The sequence below is a fragment of the Leiobunum rupestre genome, chromosome 8, assembly GCF_980474605.1.
Source record: "Leiobunum rupestre chromosome 8, qqLeiRupe1.1.hap1, whole genome shotgun sequence".
Classification (NCBI taxonomy): Eukaryota; Metazoa; Arthropoda; class Arachnida; order Opiliones; family Sclerosomatidae; genus Leiobunum; species Leiobunum rupestre.
The window spans coordinates 32,897,148-32,917,649 of NC_143391.1; the positions used below are offsets into that span (position 1 = coordinate 32,897,148).

The window sequence follows — 20,502 nt, forward strand, 5'->3', positions numbered from 1 at the left end:
GAGCGAGTGAAGTAGCGTTTTATTTCCGCCATATTCAATTTTTTTTGAGGGCATAAAATTAAGCTCAATCATAATCATAAAAATGATAATGATATTTATGTTGTGTGTGTGTGTATCCTTCCCGGCGGAAAAAGTAGCTGAAGGACAGAAAACGTCGCGCCATATTCATTTTCTCCGACGCTAAACTTAGCAATATTTCGCTTTTCCGTATAATAATTAACTGCGGGATTTTATGAGAGGTTATCTAATTTCATAGCGTCTGTCCTATATTTGCTTAATTAATATTCGCATTTGTTCGAGCAATGCAAATTTGCTTCTTGAATTTTCGCATTTGTTCTAGCAATTGAAATTTGCTTAATGAATTTTCGCATTTGTTCTAGAAATGGAAATTTGCTTCTTGAATTTTCACATTTGTTCGAGCAATGGAAATTTGCTTCATTAATATTCGCATTTGTTCGAGCAATGGAAATTTGCTTCTTGAATTTTCGCATTTGTTCTAGCAATGGAAATTTGCTTAATGAATTTTCACATTGGTTCTAGCAATGGAAATTTGCTTAATGAATTTTCGCATTTGTTCGAGCAATGGAAATTTGCTTAATGAATTTTCGCATTTGTTCGAGCAATGGAAAGTTGCTTAATGAATTTTCGCCTTTGTTCGAGCAATGGAAATTTGCTTCATGAATTTTCGCATTTGTTCGAGCAATGGAAATTTGCTTCTTGAATTTTCGCATTTGTTCTAGCAATGGAAATTTGCTTCTTGAATTTTCATATTTATTATCTTATTCATTATCAAGAATGTATTTATTTATACTTAGCGTGGCGAACATACCCCTCATGATTGAAGAGTAAATGATTTCCTCTATATGAATCAAATCAGGGTGACATTTCAATGGATCCCGGCAATTGACGTCTTCTTAGACGATTGCAGCACACGCCGTTGACGTTTCCCTCTGCCCACTCATGCCGACGCTAAATTAGACCATGACGCTCGTGGATCATAGAGTAGTAGCACTTTGGCCATGGTCGCCATTTTGGTCGCAAATTTTTTATCTATAGGAAATAGCATGGGTTAAGTACTAGGATGTTACAGTGCCATTACTCTATAGTCATTCTCCATAAGTATAAATAAATACGTTATTGGTTTTTATTATTATGTATTATTATTATTATTATTGTTAATCGACGTGTGATAAGTATATTTTGAAAGGCGCCTTCTAAGTCTTACTTCTGGTTCTCACCTCGTCAGTATTAACCTTTGCAGTGTCAGAAAGTCAATCGACTGTAGTCGTGAGAGTTAGATCGGAAAGCAGAAGGCACTCACCCAAATTAGCTAAGTAAAACTTAAGTTTATTGATTTATATACTGCGGCCCACGGGTGTGTCAAGGTGGGAACGAATTCTAGATCTTGACGTAATAGAAGTACAGTCCCGATCAAAAGTTTCTGGCCGTTTTCTCTTGGCAGCCATTTTATTTCTATTTTAGGTAGAGAGCCGAATGAGGGCTTCTATGAAAGAATACCCCCACGAAATTAATATGCAGTGAAAATTAATGCCCTACCACAATTAGGGCACGAGCAAAACCGGAAATAGCCAAACCCCCTCCAAAATGACGCCATTACAAATAAATATAATTTGTCGTGTCTAAACTTGTTAGAAGCGTCAGAATATTCGGAAACCAAATCTGTATATGTTTTTGTAAAGTTATTGAAGAAATAGTGATGACGGAAAACATGAAAATTAACCCTTATTTAATTTTTAAGTGAAACAAAGCCCTTAAAAATTAAATAAGGGTTAATTTTCATGTTTTCCGTCATCACTATTTCTTCAATAACTTTCCAACCACAAATCCGGTTTGAAAAATGAAACCTGATTTGGTTTCCAAATATTCTGACGCTTCGAACAAGATTACACACAACCAATTATATTTATTATTTCATGACGTCATTTTGGAGGGGTTTGGCTATTTCCGGCTTTGCTCGTGCCCTAATTGTGGTAGGGCATTAATTTGAACTGCATATTAATGTCGTGGGGGTATTCTTTCATAGAAGCCCTCATTCGGCTCTCGACTTAAAATAGAAATAAAATGGCTGCCCAGAGAAAACGGCCAGAAACTTTTGATCGGGACTGTACTTACTTTGGTTAAAAGGGAAAGTTTCGTCTAGAATCATTGTCAAAGTCTGAGGACTCTCCAGAGACGGACACGGCTGGTGAGCACGTGGGAAATATTTCACGGGGCTGTAACCAAATTTTTCTTTGTAAGGGGGAAAGGTTTTCACCTTATTAACCATTGAATAGGGGACTGAAATTTACTTAGGTATTAAAACAAATTTATATAATAGCAAACATTCAACGAAAGAATTGTAAGAAAATCATCATTTAAGGTTAATTTGTACATATTTAAGTCAAAAATTAGACTTAATATGAAAGAAAATAAGGTTATAAAAGACCACTACTGAGATTACAATGCCCTGACTGAAATTTTCGACTCTAAATTTAAAATTATTTAATGTAACTCTTGTCTACAATAAAAATCGCGTAAAAACGATAGAAATATTTTATTTAAGATTTTACATAATACAACCATATCTGTTAAATATACAGTCATATTCTAGTTTTTTTTTATTTTTCAAAAAAATGTGTACGTACAAGTGCATTTAGAGACTACGATCGAAATAGCCCCTAAAAATAAAAAGTTGTTGACTACAAAATAAACAAAATGTTGGCCGCGGGTGTGTTTTCTCATTGTAAATTCGTATTTAAAGAAATTGACAATAGAACGCGTATTTTAACGCTCTGGAAGATTCTGAGGTTGAGTCTCTCGCAAATTAAGGAAACAAGTTGTGATAATAAGTATTGTGGTTGGGGTCAGTTTAACAAATTTGATAACGATAAAGTGATACATTCGCAAACACGAGCCTGAAACCGATAGAAAACGGGGAAAATAAAATCTCGCGAAAGAAATTAGGTGACCTGATCAATATATTTATACTTTTATTTACACGGTTTTGATATAATTCAAATTAAGAGTTATTTTTTCTTTCAAAACTCTTTTAATTTGTGGAACGTTAGTCTGTAAGAACCGTTACTTGTAATTGACGAGATCCAGGTAGACATTTTCTTCGTTAAAGTTAAATCTGTACCAGATCTAAAAGCGATTGTTTCTCGAAAAATGATTACACGTTTCGGCAGTATAGCCGGAACGATGCCGTTCCTACGCGTAACGAAACTTACAGACATTATATAAACTTTTAAAAAAATGGACATGTAATTGCCGGCGACTCTATGCGATTATGCTGCCATTGCTGAAGGCTTGTTTCGCCAAGAGTCCTTCTTTCTTCAGACGAACGGCAATTGCCGCTACCAGTCCAGCTCCTTTACCGCTGCCATCTTCCGTTAACATTAACTTGAACTGAAATTAATAACGATGATAAATTTTAGTCTTTTTTTGTAGATTCTTGGTATCAAAATATAATAGGTGGAGATAATTTTGAATTGACCCGGTGTTCTAGATTTGATTGTAGTAGGCATGTTTTTTAATGAGCCCTAGTACAAGTGACAATAAAATTGCGTTACACACGCATTTTACTTTTTTTAAATGAGGCTTCCGACCTATTTGATAATGTCACTCATTTTTAAATTCGTTTAATTTACTGTTAATTAAAATCTGATATATTTTAAGAATTGAAATAAATAAATTGTAGTTCAATTGTAATTTTGTACGCGCACTTATAAGTCTAGTTTGACTATTTAAAGCTCGAAAAAGAAGGGAACTACTTTTTACCACGGCGGAATACATTTTTGAAAAAAGAACCTGTAAATAGGTACGAGGGACGGAAACAAAACAATCCTAAATAGTTTATCAATCAATTATCTCGTCGCGCAAGTCGATTCTTATTCGAGACTTTCTACTCCCTATTTACTTTTGGTATCATACGAATTACCTTTTGCTCTGGCACGATTTCGGAAATAAAATCTTCCATATGTTTCTTGAATTTAGGATGGTGCTTGAAGAGAGATCCGTCAACGGCAATGGTTACATCCGGTTTCAACATTCGGTCCAAGAGACTTGCCAAACCTGCAAAAGCATTTTTGATAATACAAGATCAGTCCTATTTTTCAGTTTTATATGTTTTTATTTTATGAATTCCGAGGAACACGGATTGTTATTATATTAGATGAACATTTTACAATTCGCCAATCGCGTGAAATTGGGTGAAAGACTTGAAATCTGACTTACAAACGGAAACGATTTTGGCACCCCGGACGGACACAACGGCGCAGATGTGTTTCACGATTTCAATGTCATCATCGTAGGGATAAGCGTAACCCATTTTCCTCAGAATTTCCCTGGTTTTTACGCCACTCTCATCATCTCTAGGAAAGATAAAAATGTTTTTATAGATACTGTAAAAATCAGTTAAGTCTGAAGTATAAAATATATATGTCATACGAGATATTAATCCATCTAAAGTCATAAATCTGAAACATGTACTGAATCTTGGGTCAAAATTCGCCGATATAAAATGTAAAAATTATCTTTTCTGATTTATTAACCATTTACTTTCGATGTAATAATGTTAAAAAAGTCACTATGATGACGTATTTCTCGCGCTATTTTTTCCTTCAAAACCTCATCGCATATTCTAGACAACAAACTTCGAGGGAACTTATGAAGGTACACTTTTCTAGTAAATAATTTTAGCAATATAGGGTGACGGAACGTTTTCTCATACAGGTATATTCAAGAATGAACTCAGGTACCAAAGAGTATATTGCAAAAGCTCGTCTGCCTTAAATATTTCGAAACACTCTTCCACACAGGTGAATGCCGTCAAAGTTTACGTTTTGTGATTAAATAGCAGAGGAACTATGGTTAGGAACTATCTAGGGCTCGGAGTTCGGATAAGAAATTATCCCTTCATTTCTTTTATAATGATATCCGAAAATTATCCGAATAGAAACTTATTTGTCGCACATTAAATCGTATAAAAGTCGCGAATAATTTCCATAAATAATCAGTTAATCAAACTTTTTATGATTAATTGAAATTTGGAGGTTAATTTATCCGTTTCGCCGAGCTCTAGTGGTATCAAAGGATAATGGTATTGCCGCATTTTCTAAGGTACCTAAATGCATTCTTGGTATAGTCCGTTTTTTTTAAAAAGATAGGAGGAATATCGGATACCCTTCAATATTGGAAACATGAGCAGTAGTGAAAGATCCGAATGTGAGTAAAGTTTCCGATGGAGATCCGCCGAACAGTAATCCTTCTCTGGCTAATTTCACCAAGACGTGTCTGACCAATTCTCCCATATATTTACCCGCCATTAGCTTCTCGAATCTGTAAATATACTGTTAATAACAAAAATAAGCGAGGACCAAAGGAATCTACGTACGTAAAGGAATGAACGAGTAAGGAGTTGGCGTCGACCGCTTTGTCGAAATCTGTTTTGATGAAATCCAACACTCCGTTGTCGCCGAAAGCGCCCCATTCGATGTCGATAATTACCTAGAATGGAAAAATTTTGCATTTAATCTTACGGAACTCCAGGATAAATTAGAGTTTGTATCATCTAGGGGCAACAAACACTGCAACCCAGACAAGGAGAACGCAACCCGTCCAAAGTCGTGCATTTTCTTGCGTACAATTTTCATTGGTTAGACGCTTTAGCGCTGGTGCCGTCAGAAGGGGGTAATTCGGAAATTGTCTTCCCCCTTTCCGTAAAACGTTCAGCGTAAAGGTTCACCCAATGAAATTTGTACGCAACACTGCGTTACCCGGTTTAAAGGCTAGCTGCATTCTCCTTGTGTTTGTTGCTCTTATATCATTGAGGATAAACGTGTACCTCGTTAACTCCTGTGTGGTCACCTTCCCATTTCTCTATTCGCTCTACTCTCTCCAAGTAACAAGCGTTGCAACCAGTTCCTGCGCAAATATAAAATTATTAAACTTAAGTAACGGGCAGTTTAATAGCACATGCTTGAACTTGAAGGTTTAGGGTTACTCGTAGCAAAGCCTTAGTTCACGTTCAGACGGGAAGTGCTATGACTGGATGAGTGTACGCTTACCTAAAATGAGACCGATGGCAGTTTTGTTATCCAACCAGGCTCCTTTGACCAGTGTTCCTGTTGTGTCGTTTAACACGGCTACAACGTCGACTTTCATATTCTTGATTTTCCAAAAAAAAATAAAGATTAGGAATGAAAACGATTATTTTGTGATCCTGATTAATAATGACATAATTCTATAATATTGTTCTATAAGTTTGTCACTTTGGGGAATATTTTACTGAGAGCTAGTTACGTCATCACAAGAAGAAAATCTCCCCCTATCGAGACGCTGTCAAAGGCTAGGTGTGACGCGGGAGCACGCCCGTAATGCAGTCTGTCTTGTGAATAGCTCTCACAAGGAGACATCCTGAGGTGTTTCTCTCCAATTTTTTTCAAACTCGGGAGTTAAGTAGACCTTCATGTACCTTGAAAGCTCCTAAAGGCAAAAGTTTCAATGGCCATTCGTTTTGTCATGGCAACCAAAAATGATTTTCACAACTCAAGTTTAAACTTTCTCTACGTAAAATATCAGGGCAAAATCACGGTTTGTATTTAATTGATTTAACTCAATTTTATCGATTTTTTCAAATTTAAAATTTTGACAAAATAATTGGGTAAAATTTATAAATTTTGGTAAAATCAATAAATTTTCGGTCAAATCGTAAGAGTTTACAATTCGTGATTTTGCCATGCTATTTTACGTAGAGAAAGTTTAAACTTGAGTTATGAAAAACATTTTTGGTTGCCATGGCAAACCGAATGGCCATTGAAACTTTTCCCTTTGGGACCTTTCAAGATAAATGAAGGTTTACTTAACCCCCGAGTTTGAATAAAATCGAGGATAAACACCTCAGGATGTCTCCTTGTCAGTAAAACTTTTGCATGTGAAAAGTAGGAAGTGTCACACTTATATAAGAATATTATACACTTATGATACTGATCATTTGGTTACCCCTTTCTTGGCAATGGCATCTCGAAGCATTCTGACGGCGTCTTGTCCCACAACTCCGGGGCAGTTGAAGCTCTTTGTCCATGTTAAAAGAATACCTACGTCTAACGCCTTCTGTACCATTGGGAATGAAAATGTGAAACCTGCGGAGCAATACATTATACTTATAAATTTTGGATACAATAGGGACTTGGCAGTGCTACGTCACAGTTTTTTTTCAATAGTTTTTATCGTGGGGAAAAAAATATGACCACAATGGCGGCCATGGCCAAAACAACGGAGTGCCGAGTCTCTATAGATGTTTCTATAAAATAAAATTAATAAAAAGTAAAAAAAAAATATGTTGCTCTTACGTTACAAACCACGGCTTTATTAGTATATTCTTCGCACGAACGATTTACCCCCGCGCTAGAAAAACCTATATTTCTCGCGACTGTAGGGCGCGCTCGTAGACTTCTAAAAGTAAGAGCAACATATTCTATTTTTTACGTTTTATTAATTTTATTTCGTAGAAACATCTATTCATTAATAGCTTGTTGGTCAAAATTTTAAAAGGGCTGTTATTTTCAAAGTAGGCTTTAAGCGTGCAACACTAAAATCTAAAAATAGTTTTTTTTGTTAAGAAAATTGATAATTTTATAACGCGCTTAGAACATATTGGATTACAGAAAGAGTAACGCGATTCTGATGGCCTTGTTTCATCCAGATTATCAATGCAACCTTTATCTGTATAGCCATTTCTTTTACTTATTCAAAATATATTTACAATTACTAATTTTAGCTATACTTGTAGATGATACATTCTGCGTAGCACTTTAACACCATTAACTAGAGAAACCAAAATCATACCTAATGGTAACCTCTTGTCTAGAAGGTTATTACTTTCCAGAAAGTCGTATATACATTCGGCAAGGAAAGCGAACAGCTGGAAATGTTAAAAAAACATTGCTTTTAATTTATCCTTAATGCCATATAGTCAGTAGCGACGCCAGGATTTTTGGGGAGGTAGGCCAACCTTTTGGAGGCCCCACCAAAATTATGGAGCCCCCCCCCCCCCCCACCACAATTTTCACAAATCCGTCCACGTGGATTATTTAATTTTTTTGAAGCAAGTCGTGAAATTTTTGGGTAAAGTGGGTACGCGACGAAAAAAATAGAGTTAATTATGAATTTAAACATGACTAAAAACTGAGTGTGTGTTGATCATCTTTTGTGTACCGATAACACTTAACAAATGAGTGGTTATTTACTTATTTCTACGACTGAATTCCAGTCTATCAATTTACATTCATTCCTTCGGTACTTCGCGTGTACATCCCTTACATCAGAACTTACAACTTTACGAAAATGAATGTACGTAGGTACACTAACGAGGAGACTACCAGTGGCGTAGCTGAGAACTCAGAGGCCCCCCCGCAAAAATCTCTATGAGGCCCCCCTTTTAAATTTTTTATGGTTAGCGGGGCCCCCCTCCGAAGCTCGAGGCCCCCAGAAGCTCGAGGCCCCCCCGCACCGCGGGCCCTGCGGACCATCAGCTACGCCACTGGAGACTACCCGAGGTGATAATCACCGATTTTGTTGAAACTAGGTGGGTATGTAGACCTTATGGTAACATGAAATTTCACCAAGGGAAAAGTTGCAATTTGCATTAGTTTTGCCATGGCAACCGAAAATGTTTTTGACAACACAGTCTGTATATTGTCCCATTGAAAATAACAATTGATCAATTTTTACATATTTTGATCAAATTTACCAAAATTGTCAATTTTGATCTATATTTTTTTGGTTTTGAAATTTTAAATCTTTTTAAAATTTTTCACAGGGTGGTACCCTTAGAAATGCTCAGATTTCCATGTTATTTTCAATGAGAAAATATACATACTGTGTTGTCAAAAACATTTTCGGTTGCCATGGCAAAACTAATGCCCATTGCAATTTTTCCCTTGGTGAAATTTCATGTTACCATAAGGTCTACATACCCAACAAAATCGGTGATTATCACCTCGGGTAGTCTCCTCCGTAAGTAAAGTAAGTTTAAGAACCATTAATTTGTAAAGATAAAATTAAAGATACAATTTCGATATAGTAGCGCTCTCGAAAAATTAAAACTAAAAATAAACTACTGTCGCGGAAAAGTGACTCGTACCTTTGAAAGGAATAAAAACAGCAGTGTCGTTAAGCGAATCACTCGCGTTGAATATTGTAAAATTAATAAATAAATAAATAAATTATTTCGCTAACAAATTACAGAATTTTTTATATTAAATAATTTGGAGGCCCATATATTAAATTTTGGAGGCCCTTAAGACGACTTTTGGAGGCCCCTACCAAAATTTCAAGTAGACCTAGGCCTACCCCGGCCTATTGCTAGCACCGCTACTGCATATAGTGTATAGTATATAAAAGAATTACCAGGTCTCCAGGTCCCAACCTAAGTTGTTCAGGAACTGAGTAGTATTTGACCAAAAAATCTCCCTGATTCCCTTGACCCATAGTTAGAAGAATAACTCGGAAATTAGTGCCGCCGAGATCGAGTGCCAAGAAATCACCTTCCTCTATTAAAGAAATTCGTATTAGAAAAATTAATCTAAAACTGTAAAGTGTTACTTCCCGATTATCTCGATATGAAAAACTGTTTGAACTAAACTATGTACCTAAATTTTACTTATTCGTTCCCCATTTCATAATTCTTAAAAAGATCTAATTACTTTTACGTGGTCGCTTTAAAGCTTTGAAGATGTAGAAATATCTAATTACTTTATCCCTTTCTCCCTGTACAAGCGCTTGTAAAGAATTCGATGGTAATGTCTCACTTATCATTTAATGTATGTTTTGACACTAGCGATATATTATTGTTTGGTGTATATTAGCTTAAGCGCTTTCAATCGCGCAACTCTAATGGACTTCGTAAAATATTATCCGTAATCAATACGCTTTTTTGAGACTAAGAAATGTATTGATTAACGTCTTACCTGTGCCATCGGGTAATCTCGGTATGTATGTGTTTTCCATTTGTAAGGATGAAGGTCTGTATGGGTTCCTGGCGAGACCCATGCGGATTTCAGACTCGAAAACATCACGGATTTTGTGGCTTTTCTCTTCGTTCAAAACTAGTGGTCCTACCACCCTTTCAACCTAAATGGCGGAAAATTATTGTATATTAATATATTGCTGGAATGTGATTTTCTTGAATATTTTCCTTATGGGACTAAGCTTAATATTCAAACTAACCCCTTCGGATTGAAGCCTAATGTTTTCTATTTACAACGGTGGCTAGAAAAATATAAAATATAGTAATATACTAACGTAGGGCAGAAAATAATGAGTTACAATAAATCGTGTACTGAGAATGCATATAGTTTAAGGGACTTTCAATGAAATGATTTTATTGATATTTCAACTATTTCCACGTATACGTTTTGGTTATTTTAATTATAGGTTTTGAGAATATTAGGGTATCGATACCCGTGCATTATCATCGTAACGTCCTTCGGTTTGAAATTCATTAAGTGATTTAAAACACAGCCTCCCAAGTCACTCTACGAGAGACTAGTTAACCTTTTCAGTTAACATAACGCCACATAGCAGCCAATGGGAGAAACTCATAGACTGCTAAGCAGATCATTTGTACATTAAAATTTTAAAATCCGTTAATGCGTTTAATGATGTAGGTACGGTTTCACGAAGGTATAGAATTAGCTCAGCCCAATAGTTGCATAGTAGATTCAACTAAATCTAAGTGCATATTTAGTCGGAAGCTAGACGGTGTTAGTTAAAGATTCTATCCATTTATTTGTAGAGATAAGGCATAATCCACGCATCACGTATGTAAAATAGTAGTGTTCGTGGATTTGAAAAGCAAGATGCAATTATCATTACATTTATTTTGGCAATAATACTGTCTACGGTCGATTAGCGCGTATGTAAATTTGACCATCTTGGAGGAGAAAGTCAAGATAACTTTATGTCTGTCTCTCTTTGTGTAGACATAGAATATGTGGTAAAATGATTTGTTTACGAAGCGATACAATTATTATCAAAATGGGATGATTGTTGAACCCATCATTTTGTACGAATCGATTAAAGAATGTCGTTAGGCAAAACACAAATCGTAACACCATTTTCTATTCATAGACATCTCGTCTTTATCAGCTCCGATTAATGATTATAGTTCTATTAATAACTTTAAAGTGCTTGAATATTATTTTAAATCGCGCCAAAAAACTCTGAAGAGACAGTTTTATCTGAAATCGAGTACAATCGCCACTCATTAGGAAGTTATTTCGGTCAACGTGATTTGGGCGTGAAATATTAAAGATTTTAAGAGCGCAAAAAGTTCTAGAAAACATTGAACCCTTATCAGGTTTTTTCCCGAGATGATCGCTAAGCCTAATAGACGAAGACATTCAATTTTATTTAAACTAGATGGCGTTAATTTAATCGTTTTAGCTGCTGCTGGAAGGCATAACGTACAACAAATATATTCTAACTCTATTTTCTGCAAAAAGTATTCACAACAGCTGAACGTTTTAAAAAATGTAAAGCAAAACGAAACACGAAAAAAATAATATTTTTTATCTGGTAATACTTTGGGTACTTAAAAATTTTACTCTAATTCCCGTATCCCTTTGTAAGAGTTTTATCCCTTTTCAAATATTATTAATTACTTATATTTAGGCCCAATAGGCTTTAAAATGCTTCGAAAAATATTATTTTATAGACATTTCTGTATACAGTTAATTTTTCAATATCTTTGAGTTCTGCCATTGAAAAGTGCTACTAGATTTTATACGACCTTGAATGAGCTACAATTAATGTTTCAATCACGAAACGATTAGACAAATTTAAATATCCATTTCATTGTATTCGGCGTGGTTCATAGCCAATTTTTCCTTAACTTTCTAGAAAATATTTAACATTTTAGCTTTAAGTAGATGAAATTTGGAATGCAAGTCACTCGGAAAAAATCGGTTTTTAGTTGCATAAGAGTAGGAATCGAATATGAAGGGTACTTTTGAAAGATAATATTTTTATCTGCCATGAACAGACGATATTTAGCGGGAGAGAAAAAATTCCAGCGAGCCTTTTCCTCTTTCAATTTCTCTGGAGTCCTTCCTTAATCAATGTTTTCTACCAGAAGATGGCTGACCTTAGTCAGGGTCACTTTTCGAGAGAGGGAAATTAAGCGCGACAAATACGTTTAGATAATACGTAAAGCGTTTGAGGTGTTTTCAAGGCAAGTTTTAAGAAAATTAAATTCTTCAAGCTCAACACGTTTTAGGCTTATGAAATGCTTTGTAGAAGCGTGATATTTTCGGCGTATTCCCTGGACTTATTTTAGTTTCTTAACCTCGTAAGTACCTCAACCTGCAGTTTGTATATATCAGTCTTATTGATAAAAACCTACAAGCAATGTCTTATAAATGTACTACTACTCCGTTCTTCTTGAAATATCTGGTTTGGCCCCCCTTCAGAAACATCTTCACCCCACCCGGGTTCGCGCGTAATTTATTTTGACATTTGAAAGGGTGCCTGATTGACCTTGGGATCCCGGCTCAATTTACTGTTGAACATGACGCTAGAGAAGTGCTCAAACGGTTGGGAAAAAACTCTTTGTTTGTAGTTTTATTTTACATGTTTTAAATGGTGTCACCACCTTCTTATTCGTGAATTTCAAAATTATTTGGGTTGTTGGCGTAAGAAGGTTTAATTACTTCAACCTTGTTACAATGTAATTATCACATTTTTAATTTATCACCCCATAAAGATGACGTCTTGGGCGAACGCGTACTACACCTAAGAGATTCTAATTTATCCGCAGTTCAGTTTAATTTGAATAATTTCAATTAAAAAACGATAACATAAAAATAAGTGGAATTTATTTGCTTTATCCTTCAGCCGTTTATTCTATAGACTTATAATATCTTCTCTAATTATGAAATAAGATCATTATAGTACGTGCTATAGGACAAAAAAACGTAAACAAACTTATTGAATTTAAAATAATTATAAGGGAAATCATTGAATGTTCTCCCCTATAATGACACTGTCACCAATCATTAAATTTTAATAGTCTTAGGCGGGAATAATTCCTTTTCAACTATCATAGAAAGATTTATACCCTAAGATAAATCATACTTTTTAACTTCGTTTTAATGTTCATTTCTTATAACCTTAATTAGTTGTTGAAGAATTTTAATAAAGGCATTAATTAAATTAATCATAAATAAAATATCTGTAGACTGTAGTTACAGTAACCGTTTCAACGCTATAGCGATATGTTGTCCTTACATTTAATCTTTTAGTTAATTTAGATTTTTAATTTTATCGGTTTGAAACGCAATTGCAATCTGCCAGAAAATATTTTTGAAAATTCAACGGTAACAACGTAAATTATTCTTATTCAATTTATTTTAAAAATATATTTAGCCTCACAATCTAAATAGCAAAGATGATTTCGACGTTGATTTTACAGAAGAAATAGTTAAAAGACAGCGATTGATATTTAAATTATATTACAGTGTGCACCCTTTTACATTTTATCGGTATGTGTATTATACAATTAAATCAGTGAATAGCCGAGTGAGCGAACGTGTAGGCGGCACCACTTGATTTACGACATTCCGGCCTTTTAAACGAATGAATAGAAATTTCCTCGCTTCAACCTTCAAATTCTCGAATCGATCTACAAGTCGTATAGTTTTACTTCGAACTATCTCGCCAAAATAACCTTGAATGCCATTGAAGAGTGAACCGTGAGAATCCGGAAAGATGTCGTCAGTTCTATTTTAGTAGCGACTTCGATCTTTCGGTTCTACGTATTCCCGAATATCGAAAAAAAATGGCATGGACAGAACGCGTTTAAATATTAAAGAAAAGCCCGGTACGCTTATTGAAATTTTATAAACAAAGCTACCATTGAACCCAACAAATAATCCAAGATGGAGTGTCCTTAGAATAACGAACAGAAACAAATGCTAGGGGACAATCAACCGTGGAAAGGACGTATAAATACACGTCAACGCTACTCTGTAATTGCGTTGTTGAAAAATCCGGGATTTTGACTTTGATATATGGGAAGTGTCTGTTGAGAAAAAAAAAGTAGTTCCTCGATTGGCCTACGCAATATCTGAGCGTCAATTTCAACCCTTTCACGGCTGCGTCTATATCATCTTGGATAGAGTATTAAGGAACTTAATACATCTCGGCATGTACAGCGCCATTATTGTGTCCTCCGCCATATCTGAATAGGATTTGAAATTTGTTTATTGCTCTTTTTCACTCTCCCGCTGGTGCGCGTTACAACATGATGGATCGGGTTCTTTACATATTTTGTCGCCGCCGTAGATGGTTCGTTTCGTTTTCGCTCTTCTCAGCTATCGATAAAGCGTGATAGATTAAATTCGGGGCTCTAGGAATCGCGGCTCCCGATTGCGTAATTCGCTTTGCCCGTCGCATTCCCCGGATAAGAGTTTCTGTTCGCTTCAAGGACGAGATTCGTATTACATGTCATATACACCCAAGAACCCAAGGATACGATCGCTTACTATAACCCTACCACTATCAATTCAACGTGTTATAATCCACCTCCCCCCTTTTAATCGTTACCATTTCAAGTTCGCGACGCCAAAGAAACTACTTTATAAAAGTCAGCTTATATAGCGGTGCCTAATATTTATCTTATCAGTTCCATCCGTTCTCCAAGGGCGGGGATGAACTCGTTGATTAGACAAAAACATTTTATACATAAGGGTTACATCACCCTTGTATCTCTCGACACTTCGCAACAGGTTGGCGTGAAAATTTCAATAAATCTACATAACACTGGTTTTCCATGTTTACGTTACTATCCGACTTAATAGCGTTAATTAGCCGATTCTTAAGAAGCCAATTTTAACCGTTTATCAAAGAATAATAGATAATGCTGTTATCATTATCTAATAATATTATAAAGATATAATATTTTTTTACGTACACGTATATAGAATATGTTCTAAGCTAAATTTCAGTAACTGCGTAGAAATACCGCAAGCTGATTAATTTTTGTTGAAAAAAAAGTAGTAAGAAAAAGTCACGTGTCGCATTACAAGGTCGCGCGTTTAAATAGCCTCGATATACAGGCTGATTCTACGAGCGAATGGCGTCTGCTTGTCCCGATTATTTTTTTCTTAAGTGGCGTTGCGCAAAACTTAATTTTTCAAATACTCCGGGTTTTAAATTTAAATATCGTACCCCGAGGCGAAATACATTCTGAACGGAATGAAAACAATATCAAAGAGAAAAGGTAGAAGCCGAAACCTGTTTTAGGATTAAAAAAAAAGGTGTGGCTAGACTCTGTAGCGCCATTGGTTAGACGAAGAACCAAACCTCAAAAGCTGACTGCCAACTTCTTGAAACCCTTTCTCCTCTTTCTGACATTTTCGAGGTAGAAATAGCTCGAAAGCGGTCCGCGGAGAGGCGGTAAATTGGGGTGAGTTTCAAAGTAAGGCCGTTGTACTTGTATAACTAAAGCCACGCTTGGAATTAAAGCCCCGTGTGTAAAAAGAAAGAAAAAACGTAATTTCTACGTCATCACGCGTTAATGTAGAGGTTGTTTTTAGCAGCGTGGCAATGCCTTGTTTATGTACTATAGAATATTTTTGGGATCCTTGCCAATATGTTAATAAAAAAAACTCCGGATCCCGTCAAGGCTAAGAAACTAGACTCCTGTCTACGGAACGGGGCAAAAACGAACACCAAAGTGCATTTCGTTGCTTTACTCAATTTTACGTAATTGACAGTTTAAATGTGTATAGATAAATTTCAGGTTTCGACTAAATGTATTTTGAACATTTGGTTATTTATTGTTAGAGTTTGAGAACATATTAAACAGATAAAGCTAGCTCATTTGTTTCTCAAAGTATTCACGCGCGTACATAAATAGGTTATGCCTAAATTAACGAAATTAAGTTTCTAATGTGGGAATTCCATTCAAATAATATTAACCAGGTTAATTAAATCATTCGTTTAGTTATATTTAACATTTCAATATCTGTATTAAAACCGTAGTTACTTGGCAGGCTAAACATATCTTAAACTCTGGTAAAAAGCCAGCTCGTTCAGCTTGGATACGAAAACACGGTAGCGTTCAAATAACCGATCTATAAATATAAAACTCCGGCCGGTTGACGTTTACTAATTCGTCGCGCGTTTTATTTTTAAACATTCCATTACCGTTTAGTACATCCTAAGGTTATTTTCACGGCTAAGTGACGTTTTTGTAACCCCCTTATATAAAATATGGAAACGTTGTTTTGAAAACAAAATCTTTCCAATCTACAACGCATTTTATTTTTTTCACGAATGTAACAAAATAATTGGCTCACTTGCCCTCCTAACAATTTGTAAATGTTTAAAGCAACGTTTGGAATATTAATCGGGGTATTTAAAACAACAGTTTTTCTGTCGTTCCTACGTATTCAAATTGTTTTTAAAATGGTTGATAACTGGTTGAAACCGCCTCGGTAATTAATGGTAGTGATAGTTGCCTCGGGGTCTAACAGCACTCTGGCGCCACAACCTTTTAAACGGGTGGCTCTCCTCGCTTATAGATACGGGGGAAGAGAGGAGACCCCAATTTGCCATTACTACACCGCTTCCGTCATCTTTTTAAACTTTTGAAAATGGTAGGCATATTGGGGGGAGATCATTTTCATATCGTAGAAAAAAAAAGAAATATTGCTCCCGTACATTTCCCGACGTTAGCAATTTGGTAACTTAAAATCTCTCGAAATCCCCTCCTCCTTAAATATCAGCTCCCCCCCCCCCCTTCTGGATATAGTTAATAAAGTAAGATGACCTTGTTCAGTCAAAAATTGACGCGTTCAGCCTTCTAAACTATTATCGTTCGATCGCGTAAATTAGTTTTCAAACGCCAGAAATACAACTTTTTTTCCCTACCGCATCTGATTTCTCTCCCCCTTTCACCCCCCACACCACCACGAAATGAAGGGCTCCGCTTTGTATTGAGTCTTCATATTCAATAATATCTTATTAGACAGAAGCCAATTAATAAAATTTCCTTGAACACTTATTATCTGCTGATATGTATAAAGTTCTTCTTTCGGCAGATTCAGTTTTAATTTTAAATTAAGCGGAATTTTGGGCATTGACTGTTTACAATAAATTTATTACAAATTTTTATGACGTAGTTTCACTTTATGCCTTTAACGTATTTCAGTTCAGCTGTAATTTGTTTTTAAATAAAAAATGTTTAGTTAATTTTACTTGGATATTATAAAGTTACGTGGACTTCTTGTTCTTGAAAAGCTAACTTCCATTATGCTTTCATTAGCTTTCCCATCAAATAGCGTATGAATTCATCCATAAGCTTTAGCTGAACTATTTCGTAGTTACATTTTAACAAGTTGGACAAGCGTTATGGACTTTATCGCCCTTTGGTATATTTACTATACAACTATTACGCCACGCGTATGGACCCAAATTACAGGTCGAGAATAAAATTCAACTTCTTAAGCGTTGATATTTCTAGATAGCAAGCGTACCTTTCTTGTTTCAAAACCTTCATGTTTTTAAAGCAACCCTTTAAATTTATAAAAAATAAATAAATAAATAATAAATTATAATAAAAAATTAAGATTGTATTTGCTAAATAATTTTGGCTATACAATTTTTTAAGGAGATTTGCATATTCTCATTTCTGAATTTAGTTATGACGACTAATTTAGATTAAAGTTGGCTTAGTTTTAAGAAAATCAAACTAACAGTTTTACTATCAATGATTTAAACTAATTTTAAATATAATATTATAAAAATAATAGATGTGATTTAAATAAAGAAGAACATAAGATTATTATTAATAAGACTTTTAAGCGTGAATTTTTCATTAAAATAAAATTATTTCCAAAACTTACCGCTCTCTGTTTGAACTTGTCTTTTAGGGCCAATTGTGGTTTGTGGAAAGCCGAATCGGTCGGAATAGTCATCATGGACACACTTTAAAATTAACTTTTCAACGTCTTAAAGAAACTTGCATTAATATGTAGAAAATGGAATGATATATTTGTAATTAAAATAAAAAAAATGTAGCGAAATTCGTCCGCGACTAAATGTGAGCTATTTATCGCGAGTCGCGCGTATTACGTTGTGACCGATCTTGAACGAATTCGAAACTCTTTTTGATCACCTTGAGAAAAAGAGTAACGTGTTATAGACTCGGATAAGCTCTCCAGCAAAGCCACGCTCGTAAAAGAGGGAACGCGAGAAGATAAAAGATATCGAGAGTCGCTGCCGAGAAAGTAAGCCGCCCTCTATTTGACAAATTCTCAACTAAAAGTTTAATATTCGACATAATTTTTTCCTTTCTACGCGTATACCGCATCCAAGGGTATTCTTCGAGCTTCATTGGGCCAAGGAAAACTGTCTCTACAAAACCATTTAAATTGTATTTAAATTGCAATTTATAAATTAAAATTCCAAGTACGTGATTTAATTTCTAGCTCAAGATCGCTTGTTTTGAACTTTTGATGTACAGTTGAAGTTGGCACGCGCGCGTTACGTTAGCGGGTTGTGGATGTTCGTATCAAATAACGCGAAGGTAAAAACATTCGAATTTGACAAGTTAATTGAGCGTGACATTGCTTCGTAGCTTTTTAAATTTCGAAATAGCCCATCCCGCCGGGTAACGGAGGTGTTACCTCATCATTACCTAAATTGGTTTTTAAATATCTCAGCCGACAACTCTAATAGCAGATTTTAAAAGACATTTGGATTTTTTGTCATTTATGTGGTTTTGAGGGCAGAATTGGAAAATTTCGCAAACAGAGGCCAGTTAGGATGAACGTGTTATCAGAAATGGCAGTGGCTGTAAACGATGTGGGGTCATTTTGGTGAAAACCACATTGGATAATTTTGGCGAATAATAAATTTATGAGAAGCCATTTTGGCGAAAATAAAATATTTTATTGAAATTTGAGAATGCCAAATTTATTTCTGATAAGGAAAAATATGCGTGAGATGAAAAATCAATTTTTTAAAAGCAAAAGAATTTTGATTTTCTCCAGTATTATATACAAAAGTCGGTTATTTTAGCGTTCAATTTTCGATATTTATTTTTTTTTGAAGTTTTGGGAATTATTTGTCAGTTTGGTAACGTGATTAAAAACCAGGCTCTTGTGCTTTTGTCCCTTTTCACCAACCTAAATATTTAGTATACTTCAGAATCTTGAAGGAGCTGATGCAAATATTTTGATTATGTGCCTTTATATATTGAACACAAATTTTATAAAAAATTAAGATAATGTAATTTATCAAATTTGCCAACGTGGATTAATGTTAACAACAAATTCGCCCTAGTGGGTTTTACCATGATTTTACGTTAAAAATTAATGTAAAAAATAAACTCGCCAACGTGGTTTAATGTAAAAAATAAATTTGCAAAAGTGGATTAATGTAAAAAATAAACTCGCCAACGTGGATTAATGTTAACAACAAATTCGCCCTAGTGGGTTTTACCATGATATTACGTTAAAAATTAATGTAAAAAATAAACTCGCCAACGTGGTTTAATGTAAAAAATAAATTCGCAAAAGTGGATTAATGTAAAAAATAAATTAGCAAAAGTGGATTTTACGTAAAATAATAATAATCAGCTAGGCTAATACCCAAGGCACCACCTTAGGCCTAAGTCATCAAGCGACTTTTGAAGCCTTTAATTCAGGTGGCCGGGTTACAATGCGTAGGAGAATTCGCCAACGTGGTTTTCGCCAAACTGACCTTGTAAGCAAATGTTCTACCATCACCTGTAAACTGTTTTCGCCCCTCATACGTAATATCAGAAGTATATTATATATATCCAACAATAATTATAGTAATTTGCTTTAAACTGTTAAAATTATTCTTTTGAAACCAGGTCCATCGTAGCCTCCCGACGCTTTTTCAAAAGAGGCTTTTCACAAATTACGTGACGTAAAAATTCTTAAATAACCTCACAAATACTCAAAACCACCCTCAATTTGCCAGTTTCAATAGCATTACCGCCATCTATCGGTTTCCAAAATAAGGCAGCGCGTTCTTAAAATTAGTCCTGGCCAAAGCGCGTGTCAAAACTATTAAAGTTGGCTTTACTTGTGGTATTTGAAAATAACTTTCATATTATTGAAACTGGCAAATTGTAATTACACCATAACTCGTAAAATTATTAAATTTGATTTACTTAAATTTGATTTTTCTTAAATCAAGCGTATTTATGTATTTATTTAAATTTGTATTTTTTAAATCAAGCTTATTTATGTATTTATTTAAATTTGTATTTTTTAAATCAAGCGTATTTATGTATTTATTTAAATTTGTATTTTTTAAATTAAGCGTATTTATTTATTTATTTGAATTTGTATTTTTTGAATTAAGCGTATTTATTTATTTAAATTTGTATTTTTTGAATTAAGCGTATTTATTTATTTAAATTTGTATTTTTGAATTAAGCGTATTTATTTATTTAAATTT

General features: G+C 34.7%; 1 protein-coding gene across 1 annotated transcript; it reads right to left on the bottom strand.

The window, feature by feature from the left end:
- Positions 1-2,539: 2,539 nt before the first annotated feature.
- LOC149933238 (hexokinase-4-like) lies at positions 2,540-18,195 on the bottom strand. Its single transcript, XM_090155296.1, has 12 exons — positions 17,913-18,195; positions 9,972-10,134; positions 9,412-9,554; positions 7,849-7,924; positions 7,003-7,142; positions 6,069-6,168; positions 5,846-5,925; positions 5,396-5,508; positions 5,185-5,340; positions 4,237-4,373; positions 3,941-4,074; positions 2,540-3,408 (listed from the first exon to the last, which is right to left on the bottom strand). Exons 1-12 carry the CDS (start codon positions 17,985-17,987, stop codon positions 3,280-3,282), a joined length of 1,446 nt encoding a protein of 481 aa, XP_090011422.1. The 5' UTR covers positions 17,988-18,195; the 3' UTR covers positions 2,540-3,279.
- Between the last annotated feature and the right edge of the window lie 2,307 nt (positions 18,196-20,502).